Source organism: Homarus americanus, unplaced genomic scaffold (genome assembly GCF_018991925.1).
Source record: "Homarus americanus isolate GMGI-L3 unplaced genomic scaffold, GMGI_Hamer_2.0 scaffold32929, whole genome shotgun sequence".
Taxonomy (NCBI): domain Eukaryota; kingdom Metazoa; phylum Arthropoda; class Malacostraca; order Decapoda; family Nephropidae; genus Homarus; species Homarus americanus.
In genome coordinates, this window is record NW_024737097.1 from 15176718 (window position 1) to 15193739 (window position 17022).

At 38.3% G+C, this 17022-nt stretch overlaps 2 protein-coding genes across 3 annotated transcripts; one reads left to right on the forward strand and one right to left on the reverse strand.

The window, feature by feature from the left end:
- Nucleotides 1–3892: 3892 nt before the first annotated feature.
- LOC121873232 (zinc finger protein 593 homolog) lies at nucleotides 3893–6812 on the forward strand. The gene is made up of 3 exons (XM_042376610.1): nucleotides 3893–4120; nucleotides 5164–5264; nucleotides 6522–6812. The coding sequence occupies exons 1-3, from the start codon at nucleotides 4025–4027 to the stop codon at nucleotides 6739–6741; spliced, it is 417 nt and encodes a 138-aa protein (XP_042232544.1). The 5' UTR covers nucleotides 3893–4024; the 3' UTR covers nucleotides 6742–6812.
- Nucleotides 6813–7927: 1115 nt separating this feature from the next.
- On the reverse strand, nucleotides 7928–16122 carry LOC121873231 (ribonuclease H1-like). Of its 2 annotated transcripts, none has more exons than XM_042376609.1 (6): nucleotides 15966–16122; nucleotides 12892–13079; nucleotides 10325–10550; nucleotides 9511–9602; nucleotides 9073–9245; nucleotides 7928–8876 (listed from the first exon to the last, which is right to left on the reverse strand). In XM_042376609.1, exons 1-6 carry the CDS (start codon nucleotides 16088–16090, stop codon nucleotides 8778–8780), a joined length of 903 nt encoding a protein of 300 aa, XP_042232543.1. In that variant the 5' UTR covers nucleotides 16091–16122; the 3' UTR covers nucleotides 7928–8777. The 2 variants fall into 2 exon arrangements, with proteins under 2 accessions (XP_042232543.1, XP_042232542.1); XM_042376608.1 differs by having other exon boundaries at nucleotides 10325–10712.
- Nucleotides 16123–17022: the final 900 nt, after the last annotated feature.

A 17022-nucleotide genomic window follows, 5' to 3' on the forward strand; every position in this document is an offset into this window, starting at 1 on the left:
AGGGTCCATTTCTCGCTACAGGAAGGACCAGTTGCGTCTACTTTACACGTCACCTGTTCTGAATTATAACACTTCTTTCCTTAACTAACTTCGATGTCTGTCTGTATCTACAATATATCTGCGTGTCTGTATGTATGTATGTCCGTGTGTCTGTATGTATGTCCGTGTGTCTGTATGTATGCCCGTGTGTCTGTATGTATGTCCGTGTGTCTGTATGTATGTCCGTGTGTCTGTATGTATGCCCTTGTGTCTGTATGTATGTCCGTGTGTTTGTATGTATGCCCTGTGTCTGTGTATGTCCGTGTCTGTATGCGTGTGTCTGTATGTACGCCCGTGTGTCTGTATGCGTGTGTCTGTATGTATGTCCTGTATGTATGTCCGTGTGTCTGTATGTATGTCCGTGTGTCTGTATGTATGCCCGTGTGTCTGTATGTATGTCCGTGTGTCTGTATGTATGTCCGTGTGTCTGTATGTATGCCCTTGTGTCTGTATGTATGTCCGTGTGTTTGTATGTATCTGTGCCTGTCTGTATATCTAAATCCGCTTACGCCTGTCTGTTCTTATCTGTCTCTCTATCTCAACTGTATTTTCCAATGTGCCTCTGTCTGTCTTTTTCCACCTATTTGTCTGTCTATATGTCTGTATGTCTCTCTCTCTCTCTCTCTCTCTCTCTCTCTCTCTCTCTCTCGTATGGTCATCCAATTTAGTAACGTTCACGTGTGTGTGCAGTAAGTGTATGTGTGTATGTATTTGTGTGTGTGTATGTACTCAGCATTCTCTAGTATCGTTTTACCTGTACTCAGCGTTCTCTAGTATCTGTCTACCTGTACTCAGCGTTCTCTAGTATCTGTCTACCTGTACTCAGCGTTCTCTAGTATCTGTCTACCTGTACTCAGCGTTCTCTAGTATCTGTCTACCTGTACTCAGCGTTCTCTAGTATCTGTCTACCTGTACTCAGCGTTCTCTACCTGTAGCGTTCTCTACACCTGTAGTAGTATCTGTCTACCTGTACTCAGCGTTCTCTAGTATCTGTCTACCTGTACTCAGCGTTCTCTAGTAACGTTCTTCTAGTATAAAATATCGACATACCAAGACTTACATTAAAAAACACCATCATGCCACCTGTAGCGTTCTTTAATCTGTCTACACTCATAGTATCTGTCTACCTGTACTCAGCAGTATCTGTCTACCTGTACTCAAGTATCTGTCTACCTGTACTCAAGTAAAACTTAGTAACCTGTACTAGCTAGTAGTCTATACTCAGCGTTCTTTAGTATATAAAGGTGTGGGAGTAGAAATGTAAGTAGTAAAATAGAATAAGCGTTCTCTAGTATCTGTCTACCTGTACTCAGCGTTCTCTAGTATCTGTCTACCTGTACTCAGCGTTCTCTAGGGTTATAAAAATTGGACTGGCGATCGATGATAGAGGTCGCCGCCTGGGTTATAAAAATTGGCTGGCGATCGATGATAGAGGTCGCGGGGCAGAGCTGAGAGACCACCGGCACTTTGTTTCTTGTTTTCTTTATTGTGTCCTTTCTCTATTTATACGTTTAGTTTATGTGTTTGTGATTTTTATTTAATTATTTTGTTGTTTCTCTATTTTCTTCTTTATTTTTCCCTCTTTACGTTTTTCAGGTTTATTTTATTTGTTTTAAATATTATTTCTCCTTTCAATTATTTTATTTTATGTCTTCTCTTTAATATTTTCCCTCTTCGTTTATCTTCCATTTATTATTTTCAATTTTCTTAATTTTTGCTTTTCTATCGTCTTATAATCATTTATTTTATTCCCTCCCTTCGTTGTATAAGGCAGGCACTGTACTCGACCACCGTCACTTCCCCAAGAGTAACACTAGGTACCAACTCACACCTGGGAGGACGGAGGGGTGAAGCAAGGATATCTTAGCACAGTACAGGTGGCGAGTGTTGTTACCTGCATGCCTATCTATCTATCTATCTATCTATCTAGCTATAGGTCAGTCTACCCTTCCGTTTTTATGTATTTATCATAATGTCTATCTATTTATATGTCTATCTGTCTCACACACACACATACACACACACACACACACACAAAATCAATTCAGTGTGTGTGTGTGTGTGTGCGTGTGTGTGTGCGTGTGTTGAGGAAGGCAGCGCGGGGCGGGTCAGCTGAGGGATGTCTTCACGGCCCCGGCACTGCAGTGTGTGTCCTGCCCTCACACTGACAACATCTCCCCCAGCAGTGTGTGTCCTGCCCTCACACAGACAACATCTCCCCCAGCAGTGTGTCCTGCCCTCACACTGACAACATCTCCCCCAGCAGTGTGTGTCCTGCCCTCACACTGACAACATCTCCCCCAGCAGTGTGTCCTGCCCTCACACTGACAACATCTCCCCCAGCAAGTGTGTCCTGCCCTCACACAGTGTGTGTCCTGCACACTCATTCCCAGCACTGTATCTCTTCCCAGCAGTGTGTCCTCACCAACATCTCCCCCCCAGCAGTGTGTGTCCTGCCCTCACACTGACAACATCTCCCCCAGCAGTGTGTCCTGCCCCTCCTGCCCTCACACAGACAACATCTCCCCCAGCAGTGTGTCCTGCCCTCACACTGACAACATCTCCCCCAGCAGTGTGTGTCCTGCCCTCACACTGACAACATCTCCCAGCAGTGTGTCCTGCCCTCACACTGACAAACATCTCCCCCAGCAGTGTGTGTCCTGCCTCACACTGCACACAGCAGTGACTGCAACAACATCCTCACACTGACAACATCTTCCCCAGCAGTGTGTGTCCTGCCCTCACACTGACAACATCTCCCCCAGCAGTGTGTGTCCTGCCCTCACACTGACAACATCTCCCCAGCAGTGTGTGTCCTGCCTCCACACTGACAACATCTCCCCCAGCAGTGTGTCCTGCCCTCACACTGACAACATCTCCCCCAGCGTGTCCTGCCCTCACACTGACACCATCTCCCCAGCAGTGTGTCCTGCCCTCCACTGACAACATCCCCAGCAGTGTGTCCTGCCCTCACACTGACAACAGTCTCCCCCAGCAGTGTGTCCTGCCCTCACACTGACAACATCTCCCCCCAACAGTGTGTCCTGCCCTCACACCCACAACATCTCCCCCAGCAGTGTGTCCTGCCCTCACACTGACAACATCTCCCCAGCAGTGTGTCCTGCCCTCACACTGACAACATCTCCCCCCAGCAGTGTGTCCTGCCCTCACACTGACAACATCTCCCCCCCAGCAGTGTGTCCTGCCTCACACTGACAACATCTCCCCAACAACATCTCCCCCAGCAGTGTGTCCTGCCCTCACACTGACAACATCTCCCCCAGCAGTGTGTCCTGCCCTCACACAGACAACATCTCCCCCAGCAGTGTGTCCTGCCCTCACACTGACAACATCTCCCCCAGCAGTGTGTGTCCTGCCCTCACACTGACAACACGTCCTCGCCGACCTGGATAGATAGATAAATAAATATAGATGTACATTAATAGTGAAAGGTTTTATTATTCTATCGATAAATAATAAATTTGAATAAAACAAATGTTGTGTGGAATACCTGTCATTCATTTCACAACTGTATAGGAGTATATTAATATAATTAGTCATTAATGTTGATTTATATTATTATCATTGTTATCATTTGTCTTTTTTAGAATTATTGTTAAGTTTTCTTAGATTTATTTAGTTAAATATTTGTTAGCAGATGCGCGGCCCCGTTATTGTCCACTACATAATCTGGATTGAACTATATTATTTTTTCTAATTATTGTCACTATTATTGTCATTATAATAATTATTATCGTTGTGTTTATATTATAATTAATATAATTATCAATAGGATTAGCTTTATAATTTTCAAATAATGTTATGGGTGAGTGTTTCTCCACTTCACAACCTGGATATACTGTAACTTCCTTGTGAACCAAAACAAGAGCAGCGTGTTGAGGTGAAGGTCTGGTGGTGAGTTATAGTTCATCAATTCATCAATCACTCTCACACTTGGGAGTTGTGAGGCGGTGAACAGTACACCATGGGCGGCCCACAGAGGAGGAAGAGGCATCACAGGGGCGACACTCACCTGAAGAAGAGGTGGAGGACTAAACGTCGAACTAAAGACATGGACCAGGTGAGGAAGGTCTTTCGTCACCTTAATGAACTATTAATATGAGTAGTGTTTAGTTATTATGTGATTTAAGCCCATCTAGTGTTTCAGGGTTAATTGTATAAGTTTCTATGTACCCCAGGACCTCAGTTACCCAGAGAGACTAGAACGCCTGCAGTTACCCAGTAGGCGGTCAAGGAGTGACTTAATAGAGGTTTATAAGTTTAAGATTCGTTTTATTAATCCTTTCGTTTCAAATGATGTTCATATTCCGGTAAAAATCACCATTCCTCTATGTCTCATGCCAGGAACGGATTAATAGCACTGGCCACAGGTTGCATTTTAAGACTGCCACGCTTCACAAAAATGTTTATTGCACCAATGATGGAACTTTGCATTAATTTAATAATGTCTAAAAATGAATATTATAATAACAGTTGTTGCACACATCCATGGAGGAGAAGCTGGAGACAGTGAATAAATTGCCGGCCTAGATGAGGAATGTCGGTACTTGCTGCTGATTGGCTGAAATAATGAAATTTTAAGTACTTGTAACTCCTTGATGCTCATTGGCTGCTGATAGTCATGATGGTGAAAATAGCCCCTTTTATGTTTTAATACGTATACTGTAAATGTTCCTCTATAGTATATCTTAATGCCCACTTGTATAAATTTTCATTCATATGTTCGTGCAAATTACTTTCACTGGTGTTTGTTTAGAGGCAAAGATTGTGAAGCCAGTGTAGTATCAAGGAAAATTACATTACAATTTCCTTAAAGAGAGTGACAAGGTTAAGGAATTTTTTTAGGTGTGTGTTGGACTAGCTAGGAATGTATCCCATTGAACCCCATGTTATAATGAACTCGATTTATGATGCAGGGTATTGCGATTTACAATAGGGTTTTGAGTAATGTAACCCCATTGTAAATTGAGGTTTAACTATTTTATTTCTAAGGAATTATTATTTTTTGTCTGCCTTATTACTTATTCTAGGAAAATTAAAGGATTTGCACAGTGTGAGTAAACTAGAAATGTTATTAATTGTGTGAACTCTTGTCTGCCCTAGATTGATGATGACCTTCAAGATGATAATGCAGCCAAGTTACTACACCAGGAGATAGATGATGATAAGCCAGGGTCAGGACAGCACTACTGTCTTCACTGTGCGTAAGTAGCGGCGTTCCTCTCGACTCATGATACAGTAACCATTTAGGATTCCATTACTTCACTGTATGCACAATAACAGAACACAGAAATGGAATTTTCGCTGATGATGGCTACCGTCCCTACAGCTAACTTTCACTTCATGATGACTGCTATTTAAGGGATAATAAATATTCAACTCCTCTAAACTGTGGTTAATCTTTGTTAGGAATTATTAGTTATTTGTCAAATGACCTCATAAAATTTCCTCTACTTAAGGAACAGCACTGACTGCCTCTCTTACCCAGCTGGTTGACTCCTGTGACTATAATGGGTGTCCAGTGAACCAGTTGTATCATCCATAGTGCTTCTGGTGCTCTTGTTTTTGGCATTATTAATTAAGTTCTTCATTATTGTTTTGGGAGAGATAGATTTGATTATTTGGAAAATTAATACAGTACAAATGATTATTAAGTTCTGGTGGAGTGGTCATTGTACTAACTCCTGAAGCGAGTATCCTCAGGTTCCTTTCCTGGATTGTTATAAAGGTTCTTTCCCTGCTAACTACTAATTCACCTGGTGAGCTGCCTGAGAACTGGTCTGTTAAGGGGGGAGTTCTTGTCTCAGAATGCAGTCAGCCCACTGGAGAAGACAGGCTCTGCTAGCAGGTGCTCTAACAAAGAGGGTCTTGCTGGTATATAACTTGAATCTTTCCTTTAGCCATAAAATGGGATTTCAGTTTAATCCCTTGCTTTAAATATGGTATACTGTACTGTACTGTATAATGTTGCATAAATTTTGTTCTTCAAAAAATGAGGGAAGTGAGTACTTTTGAAGCACTAGTAAGATGTGTTTATCTGTGTGTCTGTTCTTGGATTATATACTTCATTATACATTATGATGGAGCGGTGAGAGACGTGCATGAATTTTACTAAATAATATTAGGCAACGGAGTGGATTTATTAATTGTAACTTTAAACGTTATGTGGATTTTTCTTTTTCAATTTGTATTTTTTAAGCATATAGAAAAAAAATTATCTTGATATTACTGAAGTTTATATTTTCACAAATACTATAAGTGGAATTAATTTGAATAAAAAGTTTTAGTTCTTTGATAAATTTCCCATTTTCTATACAGTAATTTTACACGACTTTGCCTTTTACAGTACAGTAGTTATATAGAGTTTGCAGGCTCTTTCTCCATATTTCTGACCACATGATGTTCCATGTTTTAAGTCAGTCAGTATCTCAGCCTTTAATATTGAAATGTATCCTTGACAGGCGTTACTTCGTTAATTCAGAAGCTCTCAAAGGTCACTTTAGAACTAAAGTTCACAAGAGACGACTAAAAGCCTTAGAGATGGAACCTTACACTATTGAGGAGTCAGAGAGAGCTGGGGGCCACGGTTCGTACATTCCTCCCAAGAAACGCAAGATGGAAACACAGCCCCTTGATGACGGAACCTTCGACCCAAGTACTGAAGATGTTGATATGAAATGACTTGAATTTTAGTATAAGTTTTGATAATGTACTAATGTTACACTATATAGCATCTAAAATATTAAACTTAATGAAGCCTTTGTAATCCTATATATATTGTTGGTATACGTAATTATAAATCAACATCTTTTACACATTCTCCTTTGATTTAGTGGGATGGAAAGACTCGAGTTTTTAGCCAAAATCCTGTACTTAATGGGAGAAATTCAAGAGTTCACATTCTGGATAGTAATGTTCTCAACCCATCTGGCTGCAGTTAAGAGTCCAGACCAGTGAGTTAGCCATCAGCATATGATCAATTATGGTAAAATTTGTCCATTGTGCGTATACACATTTTTTAATGTTCTCTATAATCAGGAAGGATATACAGTGCAGTACAGTCTGTGTTGTTACTTTGTCTTTCTTGATTGGCCCATAACTTCTCAGTGTGTTTATTATGTCTCAGCCACCACACCTATATGGAGTCACCACAGTTGGCTGCCTGTACATTGCACCATGCCTGACTGCAGCCTCAATCACCACTACTATTTCTTAAGTACATAAACTGAACTAGTTTGTATGCTGTGTAACTTACATCACTTTATTTGGATTGTGATGTTTAACTTCCTCTAAAAGTATATCTTCTTGTTTAAACACTGGTGCAGTATTGTGGGTGGTATCTTATACAGGTGTACCTTCAAGGTTCTTAAACCTAATAAGTTAACATTGCTTATATACAGTTTAACTATTACCATATATATATATAATAATCATTTAACAGCCATTTTCTGTGCTGGTTAGCTGTGATTACCTGATGGCAGCTCTCCATGCTGCAAAGTCTCTTGCAACCTCTCAGGACTCTAGGCTTTTTAAGTACAGTTTTCATTGCAACATGTATACTAAGGTCTGGAGATAAGTCAAGTTGGCTGAAGGAATATTCTTTTCTTTGATTTTGAAAATGGGTTCAGGATTAAAGTTTTCTTTTCCAGTACTAGATAATGAAGGTTGTAACAATTGACTGGCTAAATGGCTAGTTAGCTTTTAAATGGTGGAAATGAGGTGGAGTTTGTGTGAAATTAACTCTGTTCTTGCTTCATGACTCGCCATCTAAATCCTCATTATACCACTTGGCCAAACCTTACGTCCAACACCCTTAAACACAACCAACCAACTAAAATATTTGGATGAAATTAAGTCAACAACCTCAGAGATTTTAGTATAATTTATTCTTAATTCTGTAGCAATATGAAACTAGGCAATATCCTGAGAGTTCACACCAAGAATGAAGAGTTATTATGTTCAGATTATAAAACAAATGTATCAAAAGTTAACAATGGCAAATGAAACAGTCAGTAGTTTATCTGGCCAATTATTCCCAGCGTTATGAAGGACGACGACACCGAGTTATATGTATGAATATTAAAATGAAATCAACGAAAATAGAATTGATTAAAAAAAAAAAAAAAGTTACCCATAGTATAGCTTAGTCTGCCCTGACCAATAATACCAAAGTTAGTGATATACTGTAATCTTTCTGCAGGACAGTGACATAGTACAGTACAGTATTTAAATGTAAGACTATTAACACAAAATAACTAATGAAAACAGACTTTAAAACAACCAATAACAGGTTAAATACAAAACTTCATAAATATATTTCCTTTGAAAAAATTTGCCCATCCAAACTTTTGTGAAAATATGGAGAAAAAAAAAACTTATGGTACCAAATAGGTGAAGTTAATGAGAGACATGTCTACAGAAACTAAATATCCAATGTAGTCCAGATATTGTGAGAGATTCTGTTGTTCATAAACATATTGTACAGTAGCCTAAAAATATTATTCATTGTACTAAAAGATTATAAATGTGTTCTACCTTGTAAAAGAAGCTTTCATACAGAATCTGTTCTTTCTTCTCACAAAAGAACTTTACAAAACAAAAAAATTCTGTCCAGCAGTCAACACACGGACACATCACTGGTTCAATTTTCCCGACTTGCCAACACTGTACAATCACAAAGTCTTTAAAGCCAGTACAGTACAGTGTGTGTGTGCAACTCAAGCATCAGGGTCGGCCTTGTACAGCTTGGCACCCTGTCTCGCCAGCTTGTCGGCGATCTCATTACCCTCATGGCCTGCATGACCCTTCACGTGCACCTGCAATTACATACCAGTTTTACAGCAAAATAATTGGGGATTTTTACAAATATACTATACATTACTTCAAGTCCTGTATTTTAAACCATTGAGGTACTGTGCAATACTATTCGTCTGTAGAAGTATAACTGATCATCTATCATTACTAGTCACGACAATATTAGTGGTTTAAACCTCTTAATCTTCTAGGACTTACCCACTTGACAGCCAAATCCTCAGAGGCTGCATCCAGAGCTATTAGGTCTTCCTTGTTCTTGACTGGTTCTCCATCACTCTTCACCCAGTTCTTTTTCTTCCAGTTCTTGAGCCAGGAGGTCATACAGTTAATCATGAACTGAGAGTCTGTGTGAATTGACACTTTGCTGAATCCTGTTAATTAAAGCAAAACAAGAGGACCTTAGTAAATTAAAGTGAACACAAGATAAAACTCAATATGAAGACTGATATATCCAATGTTTTCATCAACAAAACCTTTTTTTATTTTGATATACTGTACTACATTATGATAAAATTTGCTTGGAAGTGAAAAGGTTAGGTTATGTTCAGGGTATTCAATCATCTGGTGAAATATGCTGTGGTGGCTAATCTTCATATCATCAAAGAAATCTTAAAAGGTTGATCCAACACAGCTAACCTGAAGCTTTTGCCAACTCCAGGGCAAAGGAGGCAGCCTGAATCTCAGCTGTGTTGTTGGTTGCTCTTCCCTTTACTGGTTCACTTACATTGCTGAAATTAATTGGTTTTAATTAAATACTGTACATACATCTATGAATGTGTTGTGGTAAGGTATGTGTATAAATGTGTTGTGGACTGGTAGGGTGTGTTTCTGTAATCTTCATGTTGGTTCACCAACCATATATTAGAGTGAACCCTCCATTTAACAAACTATGGGGAAAGGGTAGTCCATTAGGTCGAGGTTTCACTGTTGACCATATCTTCTTCAACCATGAAATTAAATATGGTGCTGTTGTTACAAGGAAAAATCCCAGGACCGGTGACCACTACCTTGTAAACACCGAGGGATATCTCTAAAAGACACAGTAAGTTTTAAGAGAGAGGAACCATACTAAATATCAGTCTGTCTGCTGAGTTATGCTGTCAGGATTAACTAGAGGTAGAGACAGATGGATTGATGGTTATACAAGAATCCCACATGAATGAGGAAGCCATAAAACAATCCTGTGGAGAGAATGAGTGTTCCCTCAATCGGCACACAACAAGGAGGAAAGAAGAGCAACACACACTAGATAATGGAAGTATTAGCTGAAAACATATTTGATGGAAAAGAACAATTTAAGAAAGTTTCATTTGATCTTTGACTCCTAATATGTAACACTGACCATTGACACACAAGATGTGGATTAATCAGTCTGCAAATTATCGTTGGTGTAGCAATAAGACAATAATTAACTACTGTACATCACAAGCACAGCAACAGGTAAACTTACAGTGGATGATCTTTTCCAAAGTACACACCAACACCAGCTTTGGCTCCATTTCTCCCGTTGAATTCACACGCCCCGTCAGTGTAAACTATGAGGAATCCGTCAGAATCGGTGGAGAATTTTGTCTTGTCACTTCCGCCAGAGTCGCCTGTGTTGAGCTTCTTGACAACAGATGGTCCGTTGGAGTCTTCGTCTGAATCAGAAGAATCATCTCGCTTCCTCTTGTCAGCTGCGAAGGAAGGTTTAAGTGAGCTGTTTTTCCGAGAGAACTTTGGGTGAACACCACATGTGGTGGCCACATAATCGTCAAACTCTGACCTCAGCACTGACAATTCTTTCTGTAATCTCTTCATTTTGTTCTTCATCTCGTTGAGGGCTGGATCCAACTGGCCTGTGAAATTATTTTTTAACCACATGAGTGATGTCAAGTAAGAAACAGATTATTGTATAAAGATTTAATAAACTGTACATGCAATGTTTTGATTTAAATATTACAGTATTCATGAATTAGGAATGTTTAGTTAGTAAGCAAAGGTGGATGTAATTATCTGGAGATCAATTTGACCACATATGAGTGCAACAGTTCAGACTGAGGCAGTAGGAAAATCTTCCTAAAAAAAAAGTTACTGAATTACTGTTGCATGAATTCCCTGAAAGAAATTATAAATGTATTTACAAAAACCTTACTGCAAGTCAGAAACTACAAAATGGTACAGTACTTATATACTGTACCAGGATACAGCGCCACAGATGTTAAATAAGCATCAACACTACTGTACTAGCTGCTACAACATGAAGGTGTTACCGAAGATTCTTATGGTTACAGGTTTTGTAGAAAGGCAAGTTAAGTGTATCTGAGAGCTGGGAGTTAGTACGAGTCTTGGCTGTTACGGAGAGACTGGAGACCGAGGTGAAACACAAATTTCTGTACTACAGTACTTGCATTCAGATTATGGAAACGTCCATACGAAATTTTTAACTTTTGACCACAAATGTTAAATTTTATTTTTAACTATTTTATTATGTCTTTTGGCTGAAAAATATTTCCGTAAGAACACATCTCTAGTTATATGCAGTGCAATGAGTTTCAGTGGGAATAGCGGTCTCGTGCTACAGAATTTCGTTCATCTCATCCATAATGGGGAGACGGCTTGCTTCATTATGTAGAAAAATTTAAAATAAAAAATAATTTACACAAAATAACTTCTCCCCGTGCATGAGTTTTCCTGCTGTGGTGAGTAAAATCTTCTAGAGTGGCGTCCCCAAAGTGAAGGTGCTAACTATAATCTAGTAAATGTCCAATACCTTACTAGGAACTGCTGCAGATGTTAGTTATGTATCAAATAGTGACATGAGGGTAGGACAACTCACTTCCAAAATACATTACATTACTGTGATTTTGCTTTGCAGATCGAAGGTGCAAGTACAAGGAGTGTGAGGATTACTATGCCATTGAGTACAGTCTTTACATGCAAGTACAAGGAGTGTGAGGATTACTATACCATTGAGTACAGTCTTTACATGCAAGTACAAGGAGTGTGAGGATTACTATACCATTGAGTACAGTCTTTACATGCAAGTACAAGGAGTTGTGAGGATTACTATACCATTGAGTACAGTCTTTACATGCAAGTACAAGGAGTGTGAGGATTACTATACCATTGAGTACAGTCTTTACATGCAAGTACAAGGAGTGTGGGGATTAATATACCATTAAGTACAGTCTTTACATCCAAGTACAAGGAGTGTGGGGGAGGGGGGGGTTACTATAGGGTTCAATAAGCAAAACATTTGGAGATATTATGAAACCCCCCGTCAGAGCTTTAACAAAATTACCTAGACAGTAATGGTGTAACTCCTTCACTGTCTACACTCACCACACAAACATATAGCACACTTACTGTACCTGTTGTGAAGTATTGTAACATGAAAACTACTCCTGTAAATATTTAACTGAAAATGGTCAAACTATGAACTATACCGTGGTAGATTGACACAAACATGCCTGCTGGCCCTAAGATAAATGCAGGGTAAAATCCAGTTCTTAACATGCATGAACTGAGAATGCTTAAGTGTAGAGTATTATTTATCAACTACAATATCAATTAACTCTATACACCATGCCCCTCATTATCATTCTAAAAAAAACAAAATTAGATTTATGAGCAGTTCAAGTACCATGAACAAACATATATATATATACCAAGAACTGCACTGTACATACAATATACCGACAAGGCATAATTCTTAAAAGCTTGCTGTGAAAATCCCATACACAGTACATTACCACACTAAAAACTTACTACAATTATCAAGACAAAAAAATAAAGCTTTACAATACAGTACATTAATTATATAAAAAACATGGTTCATACATATACAATACTCCTGAACAGGGTGTTAAGAAAGGTTTCTGTGTAACTGTAATAATTAAAGATATACTATTTACCCTTTTCTACTTATGGTAAATATTGTAAATGGTTGCAGTAAATGTTTATTGTATGTAGAACAATGTGTATAACAAGGAACAACTTTATTGTTAACTATTGTAGGTACTACACTGTACTTACGACTAGGCTCAGATGCCTTCTCTTTTTCGCTCCCCTTATTCTCTCTCTCAGTTGCCGGTTTCTCACGACGATCTACCACAGGATTTGAGGCAGCATTTTCCTGCACAAATTCCTCCGCTTCGTCCTTGGTTGAGAACTTCTTGTAGCGAGCGCAGTGAAAACCATTAATTTGTTTTTGACATTCTGGCCTGAAAATATAATACAGGAATGTAAATAAATGAACTATATATTAGAGAATTCTTAAGAAATATAGGAACTTGATTATAGTCTGTATGGTAAACCTCGGCCGACTCACAGGTGCTCATCTGGTGATTCACCCCCCTCCCCCAAGCTTAACCAGCCTGAAGCTTTTAATAAGGATCAATATTCATTAACAATATCTGGACAGTTGTTCTGGACATTTTTTATGATAGCTTCCATAATTTTAAAAGTCTTTACAAATTTCTTTCTAATTTAATTTTATCGTTAACTGGGGTTTTTAAGTGAGGTTAGGTTAGCATTTGAAATAAATGGGATGACTAATCTTATGTGATCCTTATTATTACTGTACTGTATTATTATATGTAAAATTTTTTTACCCTACAGCAGTGAAGAAATTGTAATCAAGACTCGTCAGTCCGGTGAGGAAGTTGGGAAAAAATTACTGGTACTGTATGTTTGTTCCGGGAAGCAAACCATCACTTAATTCTGACTGTGGCAGGAATAGACCAAATTTTGGCAAGACTCAGTGGTCTGCAGCTGCTAAGATCAGAGAGGCCGGTGTTGGTTTGTTTAACTTGCCTGAACGTGTACAGTATACAACACATGGAGACTGGGGCCTGCTTGCTTCCCACCTAGTAACACAAAGGTAAATTCCTAGTCATATTATCCTCACAAGATTTCCATTAAAAAAATAAATAAATACAGTATTACCAGTATTAACAATGTGGAATACAGGCATTTCTACATAATTACATAAAACAACCATAATTCCAAGACCTTTATTTGTTTTTCTGGGTAAAACTTATAACAGATGCACTACTAAACAAGCTGATTTGAGATCTTATTTGCATAAATTATGATACAGTACTGTACAGTACAGTATTTGGTTACTTGACCCAGTGTAAGAGCTGTGAGATAATGTCTTGATGTTACTTGGGAAACAGCGAGTAGGTCGTGACCTTTGGCAAGCTAACAAAAACCATCACTGAACTACAGGCAGCTATATCTGTTTAGCAAGAATGAATCACTGAACTTAAGTCAACGATTTTTTTTGTCATTTTGCCAGGCGTTAGATCTCTTGCCATTTCCTTAGAAAATTCAAATGTGTATTTTTGCAGTTCCGACACACCTGACACGGGATGTTTGAACTTTACTTTAATAGCACATGCAGTACAGGTATGTTTAAATAACAAAGGATCTATAAATGAAATCCCCCACCCCCCCCCCCAAAACTAGTGGCTGAGCGGCACCTGATACAAGGTTGGCAATTCCACAGGAGCACTGCCAGTTTATTTGTAAACTGGCAGTGGATATTTGTCCAGTCATGTTTTTTTTACATACTTCCGCTGTGTCTGGCATCATTCTGGTTCATCGAGGCTGATGATGCATTGATTAGATTACTGAATTCATGCAATTGCAAACCTAACCTGTCTAAAAGTAACAGGTCATTAGTCTCAAACATTCAACATGATGCTGGACAAATTGCAAACGTAAAGATCCATGGATAAATAACCACCAAGTACTAAATTTACAATACACCTAAACTAACCATAACACACACACACATGGTTTCCTGTACTTAAGTTTGGCAATGCTCAGTGGTTCATTAGTACAAAAGGAACATAGTTTAGAATTATTTCACCTGAAGATTAGCCACAGCTTATATCACCTTATGATTAAACACCTTTATGTTACCTGGAGGAGTTAGAGTGGCAGCTCTTTTGGCACGTTTAGTACAATACTGTATTACAAATTTTTACATAGACCAAGACTTATTTCAACATCCTAGCTAAATAACTAACATTCAACATCCTGGCTAAATAACTAACATTTCAACATTCTAGCTAACCAACATGCCAACATCCTAGCTAACTAACATTTCAACATCTTAGCTAACTAACATGCCAACATCCTAGCTAACTAACATTTCAACATCTTAGCCAACTAACATGCCAACATCCTAGCTAACTAACATTTCAACATCCTAACCAACTAACATTTCAACATCCTAACCAACTAACATTTCAACATCCTAACCAACTAACATTTCAACATCCTAACCAACTAACATTTCAACATCCTAACCAACTAACATTTCAACATCCTAGCTAACTAACATTTCAACATCCTAGCTAACTAACATTTCAACATCCTAGCTAACTAACATTTCAACATCCTAGCTAACTAACATTTCAACATCCTAGCTAACTAACATTTCAACATCCTAGCTAACTAACATTTCAACATCCTAGCTAACTAACATTTCAACATCCTAGCTAACTAACATTTCAACATCCTAACCAACTAACATTTCAACATCTTAGCTAACCAACATGCCAACATCCTAACTAACTAACATTTCAACATCCTAGTTAAAACTGTCTTACATAAGAACAATAAACATCATAAACATTGTGGTTAAGAGTTAGTTGCTGAGGTCAATGAACTGTGTCTAAAATTAACCACTTTCACTGACATACACTCACACGACCCAGCAGGTGTGGGCGTGAGGCACCACTATCACTAACTACAAGATGTATACTTAACATTATATATTGACAACACCACAAAATTAAATTAACATCTCAGTAAACCCCAAAAGCTTTTCATATAGATAAACAAAGAAATACATTTTAAAATATCTCGGGCAACTTCTATAGACATTTATTCAGTAAATTATCATACACGTTCACAGTGGTTCATCATTGACAGTTTAGTTATACAAGTAATAATGGAAAAGTGAGTAGATTTAACCAATGATAACTTAGAATGGATCAGTTTAAGAAAGTTATAACCTAAATACCACACACGTCCTTCACCCCCGGTCATGAGAAAGGTTCTAATTATCACTGTATATTATAATTAATGCTCACCACGACTCGTATATCCCTGGTTTATGGCCCCTGGCAACAGCGTAGAAGGGCATTTTGCGTACGTGTAGGATCTGGATGGTTGAGAGAACACGACTGAGAGACGCAAGAGACCTCCAGCCCCTCATACCATGTGCAGGGCGATGACGTCACACCCGGTCTGTTTACTTTGTCTCAACTTGTTACCGCGACCACGACTTCGATGGTTGTGTTTATATAATTAGAAATAGGGAAATATATAGATGGATGGGTCAGTAAACGGTTAATTATTTATTAAAATCTTCATACAAGTTTACATTTGTTTTGTATGTACTTACACAGTGCAGGTATATAAATAATGGTAAATAGTTAGTCGGTTTAACGAAGGATAGCCCGAGAAAGACGTTATAACATTATTTACAGTTTCATATATTTTGAAATCTAATTGAAGCTCATAATAAAATACTAAATCCTAATGAAAATGTAACCAGATTTATTACAATGATACTATAATTATGAGATATTATTTTATTAATGGTGCTTTGTTTATAATGAATATACCAGTCACTTCCATATGGGAACATAATCAAGTAGTGTGTCAGAATGCCTTTAAAAACGTGATTCTCTTTTCACTCCATGTATTCGAGAATTTTAAATTTTGATAGAAAGTTTTCGCCTGAGAAAAAAAAATCCATATTAGTTGTGTAAAGTATTCGGACAATGAGAAAGTTGTCTATGACGTCACCTCTAAAAGACCAACACAATTTATAATGACGTCATTTTGCTGCACCCCTCCAATAAAATATTTCACTAAAATTAATCACTGAAGGACTTAACACCCAACCAGCTATATCACGTCTTCTCTAGCAACAATGGTGATAATTGTAAAGTAGAATGATGGTGTTATTACCACACAAGGCTGATTATAAGAGAATGTATCAACACACAAGTAGCGGCGCTGAGGTCATACTTATATACGCACCCTAGTGAGTGCTGCCACCTGCCCTAAAATGCTCCAATGTCGGAAATTTTAAAATATATTCAAACCGAGGCCTTAAGACTGTGTTATAAACGACAATTA